This window comes from Macrosteles quadrilineatus, unplaced genomic scaffold (genome assembly GCF_028750875.1).
Source record: "Macrosteles quadrilineatus isolate MER2022 unplaced genomic scaffold, UCM_ALF_1.0 Scaffold_7__1_contigs__length_78375512, whole genome shotgun sequence".
Classification (NCBI taxonomy): Eukaryota; Metazoa; Arthropoda; class Insecta; order Hemiptera; family Cicadellidae; genus Macrosteles; species Macrosteles quadrilineatus.
This window is the reverse complement of record NW_026542600.1, coordinates 75391780-75413382: the sequence shown is the minus strand read 5'-3', so window position 1 is coordinate 75413382 and position 21603 is coordinate 75391780. Positions and strand designations below refer to the sequence as shown.

The 21603-nt window shown below is 34.9% G+C and overlaps 1 protein-coding gene across 1 annotated transcript; it reads left to right on the top strand.

Moving 5' to 3' along the window:
• Nucleotides 1-12078: 12078 nt before the first annotated feature.
• LOC128998589 (sarcoplasmic calcium-binding protein-like) lies at nt 12079-21128 on the top strand. The gene is made up of 6 exons (XM_054424794.1): nt 12079-12189; nt 13399-13512; nt 15011-15178; nt 17117-17257; nt 17981-18061; nt 20900-21128. The coding sequence occupies exons 3-6, from the start codon at nt 15038-15040 to the stop codon at nt 21044-21046; spliced, it is 510 nt and encodes a 169-aa protein (XP_054280769.1). The 5' UTR covers nt 12079-12189; nt 13399-13512; nt 15011-15037; the 3' UTR covers nt 21047-21128.
• The last annotated feature ends 475 nt before the right edge of the window (nt 21129-21603 follow it).

Here is a 21603-nt window from a genome sequence, read left to right as displayed (position 1 = left end):
ACTGTTATTAAAAGCTATACCGTACAATAAAACTAATAGTTTATATTAACAAAATGTGCAATAATCGGTTATACCTTAAACTTATGGATAATATATCCTAAAAACTGAACTACTACTTAAAAAAATCAATAAATTCACTGATGTATTGCAAGTGTTTAAGAAAAGCAGGAATTGTAATTCACAAGTATATATTTAATTATTACTATTTTCTCTGTCACTAACACTAATTGCAATTATGGATAATTAATGTTTATAATTATCGGGAGGTTGGAGATTACTCAGCAAAAGAACAGGGACAGAAAACAAAACGTTTTCGAGATGCATTGTTGTTTATACCCAAGGACATCAGCTCTCATGGCCTCGACTGGTCAAAGAACTCGTGAACTAACCCACGTTTAGCAACAGTGGCTACAACAACAATGGTACAACAATATACTGCAGCAAACCTGGGTGTATAACTATTACAGTATCACCCTCTCAATACGTAACAACAATGGTACAACAATGTACTGCAGCAAACCTGGGTGTTTAACTTTTACAGTATCACCCTCTCAATACGTAACAACAATGGTACAACAATGTACTGCAGCAAACCTGGGTGTATAACTTTTGCAGTATCACCCTCTCAATACGTAACAACAATGGCACAACAATGTACTGCAGCAAACCTGGGTGTATAACTTTTACAGTATCACCTTCTCAATACGTAACAACAATGGTACAACAATGTACTGCAGCAAACCTGGGTGTATAACTTTTACAGTATCACTCTCTCAATACGTAACAACAATGGTACAACAATGTAGTGCAGCAAACCTGGGTGTATAACTTTTACAGTATCACCCTCTCAATACGTAACAACAATGGTACAACAATGTACTGCAGCAAACCTGGGTGTATAACTTTTACAGTATCACCCTCTCAATACGTAACAACAATGGTACAACAATGTACTGCAGCAAACCTGGGTGTATAACTTTTACAGTATCACCCTCTCAATACGTAACAACAATGGTACAACAATGTACTGCAGCAAACCTGGGTGTTTAACTTTTACAGTATCACTCTCTCAATACGTAACAACAATGTAGTACAGCAAACCTGGGTGTATAACTTTTACAGTATCACCCTCTCAATACGTAACAACAATGGTACAACAATGTACTGCAGCAAACCTGGGTGTATAACTTTTACAGTATCACTCTCTCAATACGTAACAACAATGTAGTGCAGCAAACCTGGGTGTATAACTTTTACAGTATCACCCTCTCAATACGTAACAACAATGGTACAACAATGTACTGCAGCAAACCTGGGTGTATAGCTTTTACAGTATCACCCTCTCAATACGTAACAACAATGGTACAACAATGTAGTGCAGCAAACCTGGGTGTATAACTTTTACAGTATCACCCTCTCAATACGTAACAACAATGGTACAACAATGTACTGCAGCAAACCTGGGTGTATAACTTTTACAGTATCACCCTCTCAATACGTAACAACAATGGTACAACAATGTACTGCAGCAAACCTGGGTGTTTAACTTTTACAGTATCACCCTCTCAATACGTAACAACAATGTAAACCTGGGTGCATCACTTTTACAGTATCACTCTCTCAATACGTAACAACAATGGTACAACAATGTACTGCAGCAAACCTGGGTGTATAACTTTTACAGTATCACTCTCTCAATACGTAACAACAATGGTAAATGGCAGCTGCAATCATCTTGCTTGGCTTAGGAAAATTAGATAGCCAGAGTTTTTTTAATTAATTCATTTTCAACGAAAACGTTTCTTTCTGTTATCACACAAAATCTTAAGCCCAAGCATGGATATAGACAGTTTTTCAAACACATTTTATTGTCCTAAGATAACAAAAAAAATCCCCTCCACATTCAATTATTTATGCAATTCGATTTTAAATTGTTATATACCGTACGTAATTAGTTTCGAAATTGATTTTCTTTTTAAATCACAATGGGGGTTTTATTTTGATGGGGTTGCGTATATTTAAAGTTGACTTTGTGTGGTTAGTTTACACATTTCCTCCACTTACAACTTAAATTATATTAGCTCGATCCAGTCAAACTGTTACAATTTCGATTTTCATTGCCATTTTTGTATAACTAGAATATTTCTAATTATTTATTTGACTAAAAAACAGATTTGTAGTAACATTATTTCTAACAAGTCATAAAACAGCTAAGTGGGTTTTAAGCTATCAGTTTAGATTTATTGAACCTGCCCAAACACGTTAGATTTCTACCACTTTCTCAGAGTAGTTGACTTTCATATTCATACATACAAGTAACCACATGCTATTATAAACTACGGTGGTAGAGTAAAATATATACTAGTGGTGAAATTGAGGTCACGGGAGGTAAAGAAATTTGATCCCTTAGTTGGGGGAAGAGATCTACTTTCATGTGTAGACAACAAAAACAGATAGATTATTCTCACAGCATCAACATGAAAACACCAACTGTATCGTTGTTTGAAACTGCTATGTATGCGTAGTTTAGCAAATCTACCCGACATAAATATAAAATGTTTACCATTCTTAATTTTACTTCGATGCTTTATCAGTTAACCTTATTGCCCAAAATTGAATCTTCAAGAACTTCTCCTGCAGTACAATTGATGAACTCAAAACACAATCAGGGAAGATGGATAATACGAACATCCTGTTACTGTATTAATTTACATACATTACGCCCGTGCATTTACTGTGTGTGTGTGTGAGAGAGTTCGATCACACGATACACGTGTGCCTTGTTCGTAATTGTGTCAGATCTGTTATGTGTTGTGCGGGTTTGTCTTTCGGTCATTGCCTTTAAATGCTCAAGGCCATCACTGGTTGGCTGTGTTTTGGAAAGTGTCTAAACCCGATAAGCCAACCGACGATGTGAAGAAAAATACGCGCAGACAAATGTCCATACAGTAACATTCTGACCACATACTAATAGACCAATAGTCTATTTTTGTCTGTGATTCTAACCCACCAAATTTCATGCTCTATTATCATCGGGTTTTAGTTTCATTCCCAAACTTAAACAATCGGACCGCACCAGTCAAGAGGTACTGGAGAGGCTTCAGGAGTTTAAATTACTCGTCTACAAATTTCATGAAGTTGGAGTTGAGTGCGTTTTTCCTTTTTCCCAGAATTTTGTTGGGAATTTTTAGCTAAAAATAACGCCCCCACTCCAAACAATCGTTAAAAACAATTTCTTCCGATTGCCTTGTCTTGATTGACTATCCCACAACTGTTGCATGGTGGGAACGGGAACCGTGAGTCGGATTTTTGCCAGGAAAACGTCAAAAAGCCACTCCGACAATCGGTCTCCAATATAAATAAGGTGGTGTAGAGGTGACACCTTAAAGCCGGGTTTACACTATGTAGCAAAACCTGCTATATAGCAGATTTGTGTAACATCTAGCAATGTTATATAACATTTGCTAGAAGTAGAAAAAGTTACTTTTCAAAAGTGCTATATAACACTGCTATATGTAGCAGATCCTGCTAAATATAGCAAAAATTGTGCTATCCATTGGGAGTCGGTAAAGATCAAAAGAAATACTTGCTACATCTAACATTGCTATATGTAGCAATGTTATACAAATATTTTACGTCTAGCATCTGCTACATGCAATATGTAGCATTTAGTGTCATCAGTTCACAGTTGTAGCCTCCTGTGTACGGACGTTTTTGCTCAGCAATCTTTGTTTACAATGGAAGGACTGGAAAGTGACAGTGCGGGGGATCGGAATACTATTATAAACTTTAATTGAACTGTTCCGTGGAATACCGGTGTTGTGGTAATACGTAAAACGTTTTTGAGGCTACTTTTTCGTAGCCTTATTTCGCGTCTTAATTATGGATCGTCAGCGTGATCGTCATCATTAAGGTCCCATGATAAATCTGCTACACTGTACTTATTTATCGGAGGAAGAAGCGGTCGAACCTAAAACCTTTGCTTCCGCCTCTGACTTCCAAAAAAACCTAAGGATCGCCGTGATAGCTACCGCGAGCAGCAGCCTCTACGGCGTGACTTTTCGATACAGAATACGAATGAAGTTGTGCTACATATAACATATAGCTCGAGCACCGGAATCACTAAAATTGTCTGTAACTTTTTTGTATAGCAAAAGTTATATAGCAATGTTATATAGCAAAAGTTATATAACAATGTTATATAGCAAAAGTTATATAGCAGGTTTTGCTACATAGTGTAAACCCGGCTTATAACAGACCAATATTTATTGTCTGTGATTCTAACCCACCAAATTTCATGCTCTATTATCATCGGGTTTTAGTTTCATTCCCAAACTTAAACAATCGGACCGCACCAGTCAAGAGGTACTGGAGAGGCTTCAGGAGTTGAAATTACTCGTCTACAAATTTCATGAAGTTGGAGTTGAGTGCGTTTTTCCTTTTTCCCAGAATTTTGTTGGGAATTTTTAGCTAAAAATAACGCCTCCACTCCAAACAATCGTTAAAAACAATTTCTTCCGATTGCCTTGTCTTGATTGACTATCCCACAACTGTTCCATGGTGGGAACGGGAACCGTGAGTCGGATTTTTGCCAGGAAAACGTCAAAAAGTCACTACGACTATCGGCCTCCAATATAAATAAGGTGGTGTAGAGGTGACACCTTTACTAAACCACCTTGCAAAGTGAATCGTCGAAGACCATCTTGATCGAGGTGGCAATCCCAAGGTGAAGATTTAATGATACGATATCGGACAAATAGCCACCTTGTGTTAGGAAATGGTCTACAACCACCTCGCAAGTCAAGGGGTAGTATACATCGGTGTGAAATAAAAATGGAATTTGAACCCAAACTAACGTCACGCCAACGATCAGTTTATTGTTGAGCTTTGATTCCAGCTGTTTTGTACAACTGGTTGTTTCCAGCAACAATACAGCAGACATTCAAAACAATAGAAAACAAGCAATAGTTTAAACACACTCCATTGGTCTTTTGTTACTCGATTACGATGTTTGAATGTTATGTGGAAATCGGACACTTGAGTTCATGGTAAATCAGGAATTCCTGGCGCCACAGAGAAGAAATGCCTTTACATATTTAGCCTGTTTCTGAATTCCGTAACTGGTTTTAAGCCAGAGTTGATCGCCCTTTTACTTATTCGCAATGACGAAACCACTTGTAACTCGGTTATGCACAAGAACCGTCATTAACAAGTAAACTGCAATCATGAGTAATAATCGTAAAAGAGTGAAAGGGAGTTTGCCCGCTGCGATTACGTATACTATGGTCTTCAACATTTATTTCCAGGGGACCGTTCTTTGGCAAATCCAGCCATTGATTTATAGCTCTAGACCAGATCTGTATAATAACGCTTGTAAAGATTTTTATAATTATTATTACTGATATTTCAGCAGAACCACAAAATAAAGAGACAAGGGCCTCCCTTAACTCCTTAGATGAACATTTGATTAATAAACGGTATCAGCAATCTGACTTACTTTCTCCCATTCCCATTCGCTTTCTCCCATAAGCTTGTCAACAATAACTACATATATAATATTATCATGGGGCTAGCAGTGGGAGTAGCTATGATATTTTAAAGGGAAAATCACAAAAGTTGCAATTTCTTTTGAACCGTAATTTTTACAGCAATTGAGGGTTGTACAGTAATGTTTAGAATTATAAGGACCATAACATACTAGACTAACTTTAATCAAAACTGTGTGTTTTTTTAAATTGAATTTTCGGTTATTTTATAAGAAAATAACATAAGTTACAATAACTTTTGAACCTTAACCAATACAGAAATGGGAGTGGTACCATTTTGTTCAGAACTATCATGTTAAATTTGTATTAAAATCGTTCGGGCCATTTTTGAGAAATTTAGATTTTGACGTTATTTATGTGTATTTATGAGAAAATCACCATTAAAAATCAAAATTTCAAAAAAATGAAAATAACCGCTGGAGATACCATGGATACGCAAATACCAATACACACCTACATACCAAATTTCATCAAAATTGAACTACACATGTGGTCTGTAGCTCTAGTAGACATCCACACATACAGACAGACAAGCACAATAAATTTTAAAATAGTAAAAATTTCCTTTTACTGATAAATTCAACTCGTTTTTTTGAGACGGCGGGGCGTTGTCGATCGATTGCATGTAATTGCCTAAAGATCAATGCCTTATTCTTATGATCGTTCAGTTGCACTTACTAATAAACAAACTAACAAAGTTAACTATAGTCAACAAAGAAAGGGTCCATGCAAATATTGGAAATACACACTACTGTTAAGTGTAGTTATATCGAAAAGTGTTCGAAGATGTACATATTTTTATATATTTGGATAATAACGCCACCACGTAAAATGCTAAACAAGAAACTATTAATTGATAAGCAGAATGTGTTTGACTCTAGTATTATATTCAAACGACGCTTTAAACGATCGTAATTTTGAACGGATTTTCCGCGTTCGTGTTTGGTCCGAGTTGGCTTCCACCCAATTCGCAACTTTCACTTTAACGAGGACCGAGGAATCGAGGAGCCAAGGGACGAGGACCCTAGCATCTACCCCCCCCCCCTTCACCGGGAACACACACCCGACCAGTCCCGCCCCGGACCCTTTTTGCTTTTTGTTTGCAGGCCCCGACCGAGCTGGAATCGCCAGACAAAGAGCATTGAACCTTGACCTGTTTCCCTTCCAAACATTGAGAGCCATTTAACTTTCAACTTCATCAATGCCATGCCATATTGGTACAATAATAAGAAAGTTTATCTATCAAAATCCTAATTAAATTCTTTGGATTAAGTTTACGGATCTTCTAATTATAAAATGTTTTTATCCAAATTAACCATGTGTAATTGAGTAACATGTGGTAACATATCTTAAAATACACAAATATCAATCTAATTAACGGTTTTGGCATCTTTGCTTGAAGATGTTTTTTTTACTCTTTAGAGATGTTAACTTTGGTCCTTTAAGCGAAATTCTCTAGGTAAGTAGCTATTACCGAGGTTGCACGGCAAGACATATGCCCAGGAGCCGGGACCGATTCACTTTCCATTTTGATGTGTGTGTGTGTCCATCAACAGACAACTCAACTCCAGTAACTCAACTCGAGTAATTTTGGTCCGGATTTGATGAAATTGTGGCAATGATGTATCCACCTGGATAAATTCGAGAACTAGCAGGATCAGGTTTTTACTATTTTTCCAAAATTGGTTTTCCACGTTTTTACCCTTAAAACATAAAAATGCCCAATTTCTAATTTAACCGTCATGTAGGCTAAAAAAACAAATAATTTGTTATGTTATAAAGCGTTGTTGTAGGATTAAAGGGAGGATACAGAGAAAAATCCTAAAATTCATTTGAAATTACCACGTTAATCTTATGGAGAAAAAGTAAACTGTTGTAGTTTGCTTGTTTATGGATATATTTTGATAAAATCAGCAAATTTCTTTCTTTATATTTTATTAATATTTTTACAAAAAAGCACCTTTGTTTATGTAAGGCTAAATTGAGTACGGTAATCAATTAAAAAACTTACTGAAATGTCTAACAACGTGACAAAATACAAATAAATACTGAGTACCTCAGTTATAGAATCTTTTAAGCAATACTTGTCAATCATAACTATGAAGATTAGAACATTTGGAACCCAAAGTCTACAACTGATAATAGATTACTGTAAATATTTGTTTTGTACTCCGACAATGCTTTAAAATATGAATTTAAAGTTGTTGTGTACAGGAATGCTAGTCCCAAACAAGTAGCAATTATGCTAAATAAGTACTAAACTGGACCAAAATCCAACTCATCTGCTCTAGTCAATGAAGACTTCAATCTTCCACTAATTATACACAAGAGAAACCAATTAGAAGTGATAATTAGTGATTTGAGTTGGAAATGTTGTTTTCGTTAGTTCAAGTCAGATTTTGTTTTTAAAATTACGGCTTGTGAGTTGAAATCATAACGTTTACATCCTTTTAGTGAATTTCCCCTATTAGGAAATAGCTAATTTTGGTCTTAATGGTAAGACCTACGTCCAATATCTCTGTTATGTTGAATAAAAACACTTTTAAGTAAATTTTAACATTTTCCAATTTTGGGAAATTTTATTAGACCGACATCCAAATTAAATCCATTGTAACCGACCTGATCTAACCCTGATCTAACCGTTCTAAGTGTATTTTGAATGGGCTTAGATTTGTTTCTCGAAGTAAAAATATTTTTATTGTTTTCAACAAGTCAATACAGCTTGAGACAAAAAATTTAATTTATTACATTATGATTCCATGCAATAGCGAGATATTTTAAATTTTAAACATACATTCACGCATGTAATCCTAAAGTAGAATAAACTATAGTTCGGCCGCTTAGAAAGCGACCTCCTCCAGCATTGGTTTAGCATTAGCGTGCAGGTCGTTTTCTAAGCGGCCGAACTATAATTACTGTTTAATCATTGTTATGGAATCGATATAAGAGAATACCTTCATAAACTATTCCATACTGTTTTACTTCATGGCAGGTTTAAAAACTCGTTTATTTTTCCTAGAAACTGTGATTTTCTATTTATCTCTGGCTTGAGTTTAGGTTTGAATCTACTTATATGTTGTAGACTATTTAAAATTAAACCAAAAAAGGAAATTGACTTGGTATGTAGATTCGGTGCATATTGACCTTTATAATGCAATCTGTGACATGGGTGAAACAGTGGTAGAGAAGAGCTCAGCAGCAGTTAGGGGCTAATTGAACTTCATAAAGTGAATTAATTAGATTTGATTCAGAGTTACAATGGCATCATAGCTGTACTATCTAAACTAGTCAGATTAATAGCCATATTTGGAGGAATCTTGTACCCATGTAAGAATCTTTTTACTTTTATCTTAATTTGAAGTTTTGGTCTGTGTTTAATTTTTTTTACTACAACACTGTTTAATTAAATCAGATAATTGACCATGTTCAGTCAATGGTCATGGTCAAATTTAATTGAAATAAATGTTTTTTGTCAGGAATAAAGCCCACAGTGAAATTATAATTTTTCAAAATTAACCATAGTCCTGTCATTTTCAAAGAATGTTCTTTGAAATAAAATCATTTATGCCTTATTATTTATTGTAGTACTGTAGTGTCATGGCATGGCTAGTTTAATGATTCTGGTCTACTGGCCCAGAGGCTAGGTGACAATGCCGCCAACTTCTTCCATTAACACGTTCACTCCGGGATCACTCGTGAGGCACGAATCAAATTTCAGTCAAAAGTAAATTTGTGTACAAATTAAGACTTTAAAAAATACCTTCGCCGCAGCAAACCTGCAGACTAAGCGAATTTCCATTTGCCCGATTGGATTTACACTAAAATGTCTCCTTAAAAATATCCCATTCATTCCTTATTTAAATTAATTTAACGAGTACTTAAGTTTGCTGCAACAGGGAGGGTAAAAGTGATTTTTTTTTGTAAAATGTTAATAGTTTAGTAAGAAATAAATGCATTTTCCAAATTTGATAAAAAATATGTTCATAAACAAGCAAACTACGACAGTTTACTTACTCACCATAAAAATAACATGGGAATTTAAAATTTACAATTTTTTGGAATTTTCTCCGTAACCATTAGGCGCATAATAACGCTTCAATATACTAAATTATTCGTTTTTTTAAGCTCTACAAAATGGTTTGGAAAAAAATTGCTAAATTTTATGTTTTTTGTGTCAAAAATGAGAAAACCCAATTTTTACCCCATAAAACCCCCCCTGAACCCCCGTTCCCATAGTCCCATCATGCTGGTTCGTGAACTTGTTCGAATAAATGTATAGGTTTACATGTTTATACCGAATTTCATCAAAATCGGATCATTTTTGCTCGAGTTATCGTGCTAACGGACACACACACACACACACACATATATATATATGAATTTGAACGGATGGTGTTTTTGGCCTCAAGGGACCTCAAAACGAAAAAGGAAATCGGTCCCGGGTCCTGGTCTACGGTAATAGCTTATTCCCTATATAGAAAATTCGCTAAAAACGAAAGTGTGTTTTTGTTTTTAGGAATAATTAGATATGATTAATTATTTATCAACTCTAGTTGTACAGTTTCAGTAACAAAATAAGATAGTGATTATGCTAATTTCACCGTGTACCACCTGTGGTACACTTCGACCTGTCATCATATTGAAAACAAGTACATTCCATGAACTTAAAAACAGACTTTGAGCAGTAAAAAATTACTTTTTAGTTCTATTTTTATATTTAAAAATGTTTTTTTTCCTTAAAATAAACAAAAACACATTTATTTTTAACTTGGTGTTTTATTAATAATGTAACCTGAATTTGGTTCATGTACCACCGGTGACGTTTCATGTGGCTTCTACAAACACGAATACTGAACACATAGTATAAACACTCACTAAGACTCCGAAATGGCATTTTGTTGCGCACAATCACCATAGTAACGGTGCCCAATGGTGGCGCATGTCGGGAGTTTTGGGGTTCACCGTGGAGTTTTCAAAAACTTAATCGGTAAAAATATTATCGGAGCAAACGTTTGTAAGAGTCATATTGTAATAAATTTTTTCAAATAATGAAATACCAACATTATTAAGTGGCCCATTTAGAAATAAGTAGAAGGAGATAATTTATTATTATAGACCAAATAAAGATTTTTCCATTACGAATTGAATACCGTACAGGAATGTGTCCTGAGGCAAATTACGAGACTTTGAGTTCTCCTTAAAAGATTTCAAAATTAACCATTAGTTTGGTGATATAATAAAATATGTATCAATAATAAACTATTTGAACACTAAATGAAAGTTAAGTGATATGAAATCAGGTAAATTTTTCCTATGCCATGATGATAAAGACATTTTTTCAAGATTTATTGTAATATTGTTAATTTTTATATTTATACAGTATACTTATGAGGATGTATATTCAGATTTTTTTTGGCAGGTTTGTTAAGATATGTTAAAGTGTTTTCCATCCATTGAATATTTTCTGTCAATATAAACTATAATACATCTGGTTTGTTTCTGACATAATCACCCAGATGTGTTAACCGATTGGGCAAATGTGAAACCTCTTTTAATCACATTTCAATTAATTCTGAGTACACCTGACACCACATCATACATTTTTACGCATATACCGGTGCCTATGTTTCAGATATAATAAAAGTTTAATCGTATACATAATAAAACTACAACATTCACTATGTATTTTTGAGCAATACCAATCTGATGAATAATTATAGCTTAGGTACATAGGTATAGAGGAAAAACGCCTATGGGACCATGCGCTTTCAGCTCTAGCATGTTGTGCCGGAAATACTCTAGACACCAGCGACTAGTGCTGGATACCACTTAAGTGTACTTTACTTCTCTGTGGCTAGTAGCTTATACACTTTTGGGTCTATAGAAAAGGATTTTATACAATTTTTTTTTGTAAAAATAATATTAAATACAATGATTGTAACGGTTATTTGAGTTATTTATTAGTTTACTGGTCCAACCAAATAGTTTATACATGTAAGTAAAGCTGCTAGTGTGTGTTATTGTTGTGATCAACTTGTAGAATTATCTATGTATACTATAATCAATGCCATTACCATAGAATAAATAATACCTGTGCAACATAGTTTAATCAAATATTTTATGTACTAAATTTCAATCAGCTGTTTAACAGAGCAGAATAAAATAAAGGGGAAAGTATAAATAAAGCAAATGTAGACATTGTAATTGTTGTAATAGTTGCTATTAAGACCATTTGACTTTGAAACTCCCAGCCTCAAAGATAGAGTCTTAAACAATTTTTAGATCAGAAATAAGACAGAAATAACGTCCATGGCATTCATAGAACAATTTCCTAAAGTTTCATGTCGATCAGGGGGAAATAAAGGACATACAATTACACTTAAAACTTAAAATTGATTTTATATGGGTAGATTTTTTTCTTCAGGAATACAACAAAACATCTTTCAATATTTCTCACATACAATAGAACTTTTGCAAACTATTAAATATTCCGAATATAGTAGTATGTTTCCTTCTTTTGCATATTATAGTTGTTTAACACTGTGATATTTGATACATTTATTTTCAATTGTTTCAGGGGAATGGAAGTTGTCCATATGTTCAAAATGCTCAGGATAGAACTGTTTACCATCCTCTCCTCCAGGTATAGAGGTTCAATCTTATATCTTAGCCTTACTTATCTTATATCTTATATCTTACCTTCATCTTATATCTTACCTCTATTATGTTACCAAAGTGGGACTATTGGTTTCACCAGCTAAATTCAACATGCTGATGGATAGAAAATGCAATGTCATAGCCTATGTTATATAATGACTTTTGGTACTGTTATTAGTTTTATTGTCATAAGTTTAGTTCATGCTACCATGACCTACAGGGTGTCCACATTCTGGAAAGTCAGGGATGGTCATGGAAAAAAATTATGGTCATTGAAAGTCATGGAAATAGGCAAAAAGTCATGGAAATCTCCAATGATGGAGGGATTTGAGGGGACCATTCAATGCTCTAGTTGACCTTAAACCCATTGTAGCATTTTTCAGGATTTTTCACAAATGTTCGACAACTCAGTTTATTACAGTTGTATTAGTTAATGGGTTTTGAGTCTGTATTTCATTGTTCTACCTATTGTACTCTATGTTATCTGTTGATACATATATCAGCACTTCCTGCGAAATAACTTGTCCAGGCAGTATTATTTGTGTGTGTATGTTATATTAAAATTTCTAAGTAAAGTTTGTGAGTCATGGAAATCAATGGTAAATAGACATGGATAGTGATGGAAAGTCATGGAAATTAAAGACAAATTTTCTGTGGACACCCTGACCCTAGTAAACTTGTTTTAATAGATCGCTCTGTTATAGATACCTCTTTCATATGATCGCTCATCGCATAATTCAACATTGTACATACAGAGTTTCTCATACTATGTTAAAACCATCCCTGGAGATAGCATCAATAAAAAAACATGAAAGATTAAAAATATTATTTAAATAAATTAATAAATCCAAAGATGGGGTTACTTAAATATGTAAACTTATAAAACCAGAAAAACCTCTTTAAATTATACCTAAAATATAAACAATCTTCTGTTTATGTTTTGATACTCTTTTTTGGCGGACACTAGCCAAACTTTGACCACAGCAAGTAAGATTAAAAAATTCGATAAAACAAAAAGGCTTCATAATCTTTTTCATTAACATTTGTGAAAAACTAGCATTCCGATTACTGATAATTAACTTCCCGTTGATGTATTGTGCAAAATGGTGCACCAAACTTATCTGCTATGCATATATTTCCGTATTATTGTAAGATATCACAAATTTTTAAATAATTTTATTTCTATGTTTTAAAGGAGCTGAGACTGTATAGCAGGTCGGCTTCAGGGAAAAAGGAACAGGAACTTGTCAATCAATCTGAGTCAGATTCCGACTCGGATTCTGATTATGAAACTGAGCACAAAGAAAGGGTAAGACATTAAACTGGAAAGTATGTTTTGACCACTCGATTAAGATTGTTATATCTAGTTAATGAAACTGAATATTATAAAAATGTACACGATCATTAGAGAAAAACGATTTTAGATTTAGAGCTATTTTTATTTTTGCCAAACATTTAATTGCCATCAATACATTTGAGTCCTAGCTTTGAGGCTTGGACATAAGGCTAGGAATAGAGGGTTGTAGTGTTATGACATAGCTAAAAGCATTTGGTGATTTGGTAGGATTTGAACCTGGTACCTCTGGGACCACTCCATAATCGCTCCTCTCATTAGTGTCCCAGCGCATCTTACCAGTAGTGAACCTATTTATTAGTACAGTATATCTGTTCATTGCTATTCTTCCCCAACTTTACTTATCTGTTGACACATCTTGTAAGAGAAGGATGTGGTATTGAAAGTACCAAAGAACCAATGACAGTACCTCTATGACAGTAGTAAACTCTGAAAGCGGCTTCAACGTCAAAATCAGTTAAAATCTCCATTCCTTTAGTGCTTCTTTCCATTATTGAAGACATTTGTAAAAATTTCAATACCATTTACCTGTCCTCTGCAGAGTAATTTCATAAACTTCTGTCAACAACAATATTTTAGGCCTCTTTTATGCACGACGTTTTTGGTCGGGCGGAATCGATGTCCCTTTTATGCAGTTTCTCCGCCGAGCGGAATCCGCTGTTTTTCATGATACCCGGTGGGGGTTGTCAGTGCTGCCAACTTTGTTCATTTGGCCATCATCAGTGACAGTGACCCAAGATGGATTCTTGCTTATTGGTTTATACCTATTTGTGCTTAAAGAAAAATAGACGTCTGCGAAGGAGTCGTGGGCTGTACACCTGGTGAATGAAAGTTGTAGGGCTGGCCTTTTGTACAAAAATTCCCGTATCAATCCCGGGGTTATACCTTCGATACAAAAATCCCCATGTCAGTCCCGGGAATACAAAAGTCATATTATTCCTATGAAACAGGAAAGCTGTATTATTCCGCGGATTTAAACAAAAATGTAATTTTCGGCCAGTACATTTTTTTCCCCAATTACATCTCTTTATTTGTACTCTTTAACCTATTACAATGAATAATTATCCTCTATTTACAACGATTTACCCTGTATATTAAGAAAACAACTCGTTTGAAATTTTATTTGTTTTTTTATACTTGTAAAATTGTTTACTGTGATTGAAATTGAAATAATAACTTTTATCATTTTATGATACAATTTTAAGATAAAATTAAGCTCATGGGATGATGATTTATTGGGTGTTAGTAAGAGTGCATATTATAGCTTACAGTTTAACTTATACAGTATACAATTTACAACAGTCAGAATTGCAACTTTATTTTTTATTTCATAGGCAAATGATTTGTTTTTGTTTCAATGTTATGTAAAAACTTAAGAGACATCTAAATTTCATGTAAAACCATTATCTAACATTCATGTTGCTAAAATAGTTTTAAAGATGAATTTTTATAGGGAGCCAGTGAGTTTTGGAGGAGAAAGATGAGGACATTCCATGGAATTTTAGACCTCAACAAAGACGGGGTGATATCGTTCGATGATCTACAGATTCTAGTTGACCGATTTGTAGACCTCGGTCATCTTTCTCCCCACCATCAACAGGAGTTAAACAATATTATCAAGGTAAGTAATTTAATGGTGTTAGGGATAAGGAAACTCAATTTTTAGAAATCAAAATAAATTTGAACATGATAAAATATCTGGAAATTTACAAAATTCACGTGTAAATTTATTTTCAATAAATAAAATTTCAAGCGTGGGACTAGGATCCTCAACTTTGACTACTCTTTAAATCATGTTATTCTACCCAAAGTGGACAGAGTGAAGGATTTGGGGATCATTATTACGCCTAATCTTAGCCCGTTTCAGCACATAAATCATATAACGACCATGGCCTCTCAGGATTAATATACAGATCCACATGGAACTTCAAGTCACCAATTACACAAGTGATCCTGTACAAGTAGTTGGTTCGCCCCATCTTGGAGTATGGGTCTATATGGTCTCCTTATCAAATTGGTCACATCTAGATACTGGCAAGAACACAAGATCGCTTCACTAGGATGCTTGGACCTAGGCTTGGCTTCAGATACCGGGACACACCTATCCGTGAGCTTTAGGTGCAGCTTCATATTCAACCATAACATATAAGACGTACGATCTTTGTACTAGTAGTTGGGGGAGGATCGGGTCCACTGCCAGCCGTCTGTAAGTCAACTATATAGTGCGGTATCCAATTTACAGCGAGATGGCTCAGTGGACAGTCGAGCACCACGTTTGAGTTGTGTGGAACATTTTTTCCAGAAACAATGAATCTATTATTTCTGTGGCACAGCGGCTGTTTCGACAACATTTCAGTGTAGTCCGTAATGGACTGATTCCTCATCACAGATCATATCAAGTTGGGTCGGACAACAGGGTCCGTCACGAGTGGTAAATCTACTGGAGTTACTCCACAAAACATAGAGATCGAAAGAGAGTCAGTGCTTCAAAGTCCACTACAATCTTTTTATAGATTTGTTAAATTTTTAATTTTTTATGGTTTTATTGACACAACCTATTAGCAATTTTGTAACTTACAAAGTTATTTTTTTAATGGGGAGTTTGAAAGTCTCCAGAAATCATTATATCTGTATATTAAGTTCACAATTATAAGGAAAATACTGGGATAAAATGAAACTAAAAACTGTGTTCAGTGAAGAAGCTACTGTATCCTACTAGAATAAAATATACTATTCAATCATATTTTTAAAAAGTGTACCCCACCTTGATCAAAATTTTTCATATGTAAACAATGTTATTGTTATTCACTTGATAACTTTATAAGGCTTTAAATTTTTCAAAAAGGCAACAAGAATAGAGGCCTCTGATAATTCCTGTTGTTTTTTTCATCGATTGAAATATTGGTCATTGAGATAGAGGTTACTTATTTGTAGCATTGAGTTATTTGGAAGTAGATTATACTTCCAGGACAGAGATAACTGACTTAATCATCGTTCTCTTCACGCTTCATAAAGAATGTTAGCGAGTCATTACTCCGTTAACAAAATGTGCTTCAATCAACTATGAGTCAATTATAACTGTTTGGGCCATTCTTGTTTATTAATTGTTATAGAGTTAAGTATGGTGTGTGTTAATGAATCATAAATGAATGAATAAATGAATTTTATTCCACAAAAAATAAAATCATTTTATACATGGAGGTATACAATGATTTGTTTCATTTGTTGGACATACATACATTTGTTACATGGTACATGGAGTTTATTACATATTTTAAAAGTAACTACGCTTTTTAGGAAAATAACACTGAATTGAATATGAATTACATTAACATGAATGGCAACTCTTACGTTAACGGCAAAATAGTGAAGATCTCATGCAATCGCGGAGATTTCATCAACGTCTCTCATGAACGTGTTATTCCAGATTATCGGTAAAATTAATTTGAATATCCTCTTGATCAGTATCGTAAGTCTTATTAATTTACCTGAAAAATTATGATAGTTAATTATGATTATACCTAGTCTTAGTGGGTAAAAATGTTAATTTTTGTTACAGCGTATGTGGGAAGAGCGATGGGGAAGTATTGACCCTTATAACATGGTCACCACGGAGCAATACCTTGATGATATGCATCATGTTATAAATGACAAACAGCTTAGAAAGAAGGTCCACACCTTCCTCCCTTACTTGTTCAAAGTAAGTAAATAAAAAATAGAGAGGTTAAAGTACTTGCCTTCAAATGTTTGAAAAGGATCTATCTAGTACGATTTAATGTTTTAAAATTGAACCCAAATGCCCTTGATAGTGGGTATTTTAATAAACAAAGCCTTCTATTCCTTTTAACTCTTTTAGCTTTGGTTTATAGAAACAGCATCTTAGTCAACTAAGATATAATAAACATCTCACCTCCATTGTACACTAATCTTTTGATCAAATTCTCATTGAAATATGAAGCTCAATTTATTATTAATGACAAATACATTTTGATGACAATGACTCTACTTTTTTATCGATGGGCCCTTAATTGATGATCCTTTCAATAACAAGTAAATCTTTGGTAGCAACTGCAAAATGATTTAAACTGTTCCATTATTACAAACCTACTAAAAAAGAGAGAACTCAAAAATATGATCATACAAAAGACATAGTAGACAAAAGACACTTTTTAGACAATAACCGAAAGACCATTAAATACTTAACCACATGTTTAAAGAACGAATGCCTTTAAAATAAATGAGACTATGTGAAGACTTCCTAGAGCGTACTCTAACTTCTTAGAAACTGGAATCTAATTCTAATCTAATTCTAAAGAAACTACTTATTTTCAAGTAAATGAAAGCTTTGAGACACATGTAGTGCGATAAGAAAATAATTTTAAAATATATAATGTATACTATATTTTTATTTGAATAATTACAGGCTCTTGACAAAGACAGAAGTGGACTGATTTCCGTACAAGAGTACAAGTTGTTCTTTCAGTGTCTTGGATTGTCCAATGAAGTAAGTATATGTTCTTTAAGTTAGTAACAAAATGTTTAGATAGAAAAGAACAGTGATTTACTAATTTAACCCTACCAAATGTATAGTTTACATCAGTAGTTTAGCCAGTACTTTGTAATGGGAGGGGTTACGCAAAGCCGGGTAAGGCACGTCGGACACTGAGTCCGCTCAGTTCAGTCCGCTCAGCTCAGCTCAGGTCAGTCAGCTCAGTTCCCGTAGTTTTCCCACACACTGCGTCAGTTCGGTCCACTCAGTTCAGTCGTTTTTGAGCGCCAAACGCCAATGGACGACAAACACTGACATTGTTCACAAGTAAATTACTTGTGTCGAGATTTCCTAGTTGTTATGAGTTCCACCAGTAGTGATGAAGAAATTGCTGTAATCACATTGGCACTAGCTGCATAAGAATATGATAAAATTGTAAGGAAAAAGAGATGATTATGGGTTCACGGTATCAATGTATCAATGATATTTCCTCCCACGCGGCCTCCTTCATTGTAAAGTTGTAGTAATCCTTGTGTGACAGTGAAATCAGTAGTTCGTCGAAACTCATATTTAATAAATATCAACCAGGAGGCCTACTACAAACATGTGTCAGACCACCCGAGTTCAGTTGCACAAGACTGACAACTCTGCAATGCACATGCGCGGCACCTCCGTACTTTCGCCATCGTACTTCCATCGCTTCCGTCCAAATCGCTCGCTAACCCAAAACTGGCTGAGATGGACGGAGCGGACTGAACTGAGCGGACCCAGTGTGGGGCTCTACATTTGAATACATGTTTTTCGAAATTTGCGAAACGGACTGAAATGGGCGGACGTAGTGTGCGACGTGCCTAACAGATCAGGAGGGTTAGGAAAAACCTAAGTGGTAGGGGGGATCTGGCGGGAACTATCCGAAACTGCTCTCCCCCCATTATTTCAGTTAACTTGGGGTTCTACTCTACTTTTATATATGAAAAATTTTTATCTCTGAATCACGTTCATACAAATAATTTTGTATGTATTATTTTCCATACAAATAATTTTTATTGTATGATTTTTTGCAATGTAGGTACCATATTTTAATATTGGTTAAACTTTTTTTTATTTATGTTGATTGAATACAGTCCTTGTTAGTATTTTAATATTGTGCTACCATTCAAAAGCTTCACTTCTGGCAAAATAAACTTCAGAGCAATACTCTACTCACAGTGGCGTACTGAGATGGGTTGTCTAGGTTGTGTAATCAGAGAATTGTGGCTGAACCTTGTGGTCACTCCAGCCAAAATTCCTATGATACATTTAAAAACCATAAGATCAGAGTGTCAAAACAATAGAACACATAATCAATGAGTTTTGTCTTACAATCCTAACTTGAGGTTTGTTCCCTTAAAATGACAAACTGAATTAAACCAATCATTCATCTTTAAATTTTCAACAGATCCGCCAAACCTTGTTTCAGACAACCACACAATCTCCGTAATATGTCAGTCCACCCAAAAATTCCTGACCTGTCCAACAATAATCCAACCAATTTACGCCCTCAGAGGTCATTTGCCTGTGAAAGCAAGAGGTGCAAAACTTATAATATAAACCAAACATAACTCAATAGGTAATTTCCGAGGTTTCAACACTTGTGAAACAAAGAATATTATTTACCAATGTGATGCACAGTATGTTGGCCTATGCTTCAATAGCCTCAGAACCAGGATGGCCACAGACGTTATGTATTTTTTGTTTTATTTTAAAGAGGTTTCGCAGCCTCTTTTGCCTTGTTTTTGCCTCGTCCACATGGGCCACTGAGGTCTGTACATGGAATACATCCAGCAAAGCAAGAGATGAGCCGGAACAGTACAAGGGTGAAATGTACTGATAAAAAGCTGTGTCAGGTACAAGGATCCGAACCCAAAACATCGCTGCCTTGGGAACAAAGTCTGTGGCGCTACCGACTGAGCCACCGACTCACCATTTTTTATCTACTTGATACAAAGACAAACCAGTAGTACAAAATGCCCAAAGCCTCAAAAACCCCAATTTTAATGACTGTTACACAACAAAAGTTGTCGATCCCTGCCTCCTCAGTGTAATCAGTCACAACTGAGAAAATGGGAATTATCTTACCAGTGCTTCACCAAATCTATACAAATCCCAAACCTAAATCTAGACCTTTCTTGCAATCCACTTCAATACCCAACCTAATAAGCATGCTTACATACATATTTACATATATAAAGTATATTACAAGATCGACTGAAACTGTGATATATAATGTATTCTTGAACACCATTAGGCCCACTGTTTTTGTGACACTGAAATATTCTGGTGCTATGTGCATGTAGTGTAAAATTTTGTGTTTCTTGGACCAGTTTTCACATTCAGGCAATCCTGCTATCCTCACTTCTTGTGCTCTCTCACTCCCAGTACGCCAGAAAACCATCCTACACTGGCCGCAAAGTGCACAATAGCCTACCATCATCACTGAAGTCACTGAAGGGAAAACCACTGAAAACACAGCTTCACAAGTAGCTGATAGACAGACCTGCCTATTCCTTGAAGGAATTCCTCGAATCCGATCTGAATCATTAACTTTCACTAAATTTCTCATCATATTGTTAAAAAAAAATAAAAAAATGCTTGTAACCTACTAGTTTTAAGTTATATTATTGTATTTTTATTGACGCCATTGTATTCTTCTTAATGAAACTACAAAATAATGAATATTTTGATTTGATTTGAATTGATCTATGTTGTATCCTTAAATTATAAATTTGTGTTATATCATCAAACATAAGAATATCTACTAATGTCAATCACTTTTTACACAACTTATGTATGCTGATCTGATATGTTTTTTAGGCGGCTGTGGTCTCATTCAGTGTGATTGACGAGAATAACGATGGCCAGATAAGCTTGAAGGAGTTTGTAAAACTTGGCCGACAATTCTTCCTTTCCGAAGACCACAAGAGCCCTAGCAAGATGTTCTGGGGCCCTCTCACTCACTGACAGATGTGAATTCACATTTACCATATTTTTATATACTCTTGTTTTATTCAAGTCACATTAATAAAGTTGTTTAATTTGATAACCTGAATTTTTTCAACCAGGGGTTGTGAAGGCTTGTATTAGGAGTGATTTTCCCATATTTCTCTCAGTTTAGCCATAGAAAAGTAAAAAAAATACACAATATATTTTTACCACACTACACAGGGAGCAGCTGGTTTCTGCACTCTTTTTAGACCAGAAAGATGTTTACATAAAAGGACTAGTGAAGTCAGCTGGTGTAGGCTACTGGTAAATTTACCAGAAGGTTTTTCAATGAATAGACTTTAAACTAACCTACCTCCCCCACGGCAACAATGCTACCTTCTCGGCGCGTAAAGACTCGCCCACCACAAAAATGCAAATTTTTGTTAGTTTGAATCACATTGATTGACGACCACCATTCTGGTCCCCCATTGTGGTTGCACATAGTAGAGTACCTATTGTAATCATTATGAATTAATTCATCACAGAGGATACATTACGATAGAGAATATTGTGAGATTCCACATTAAATAATA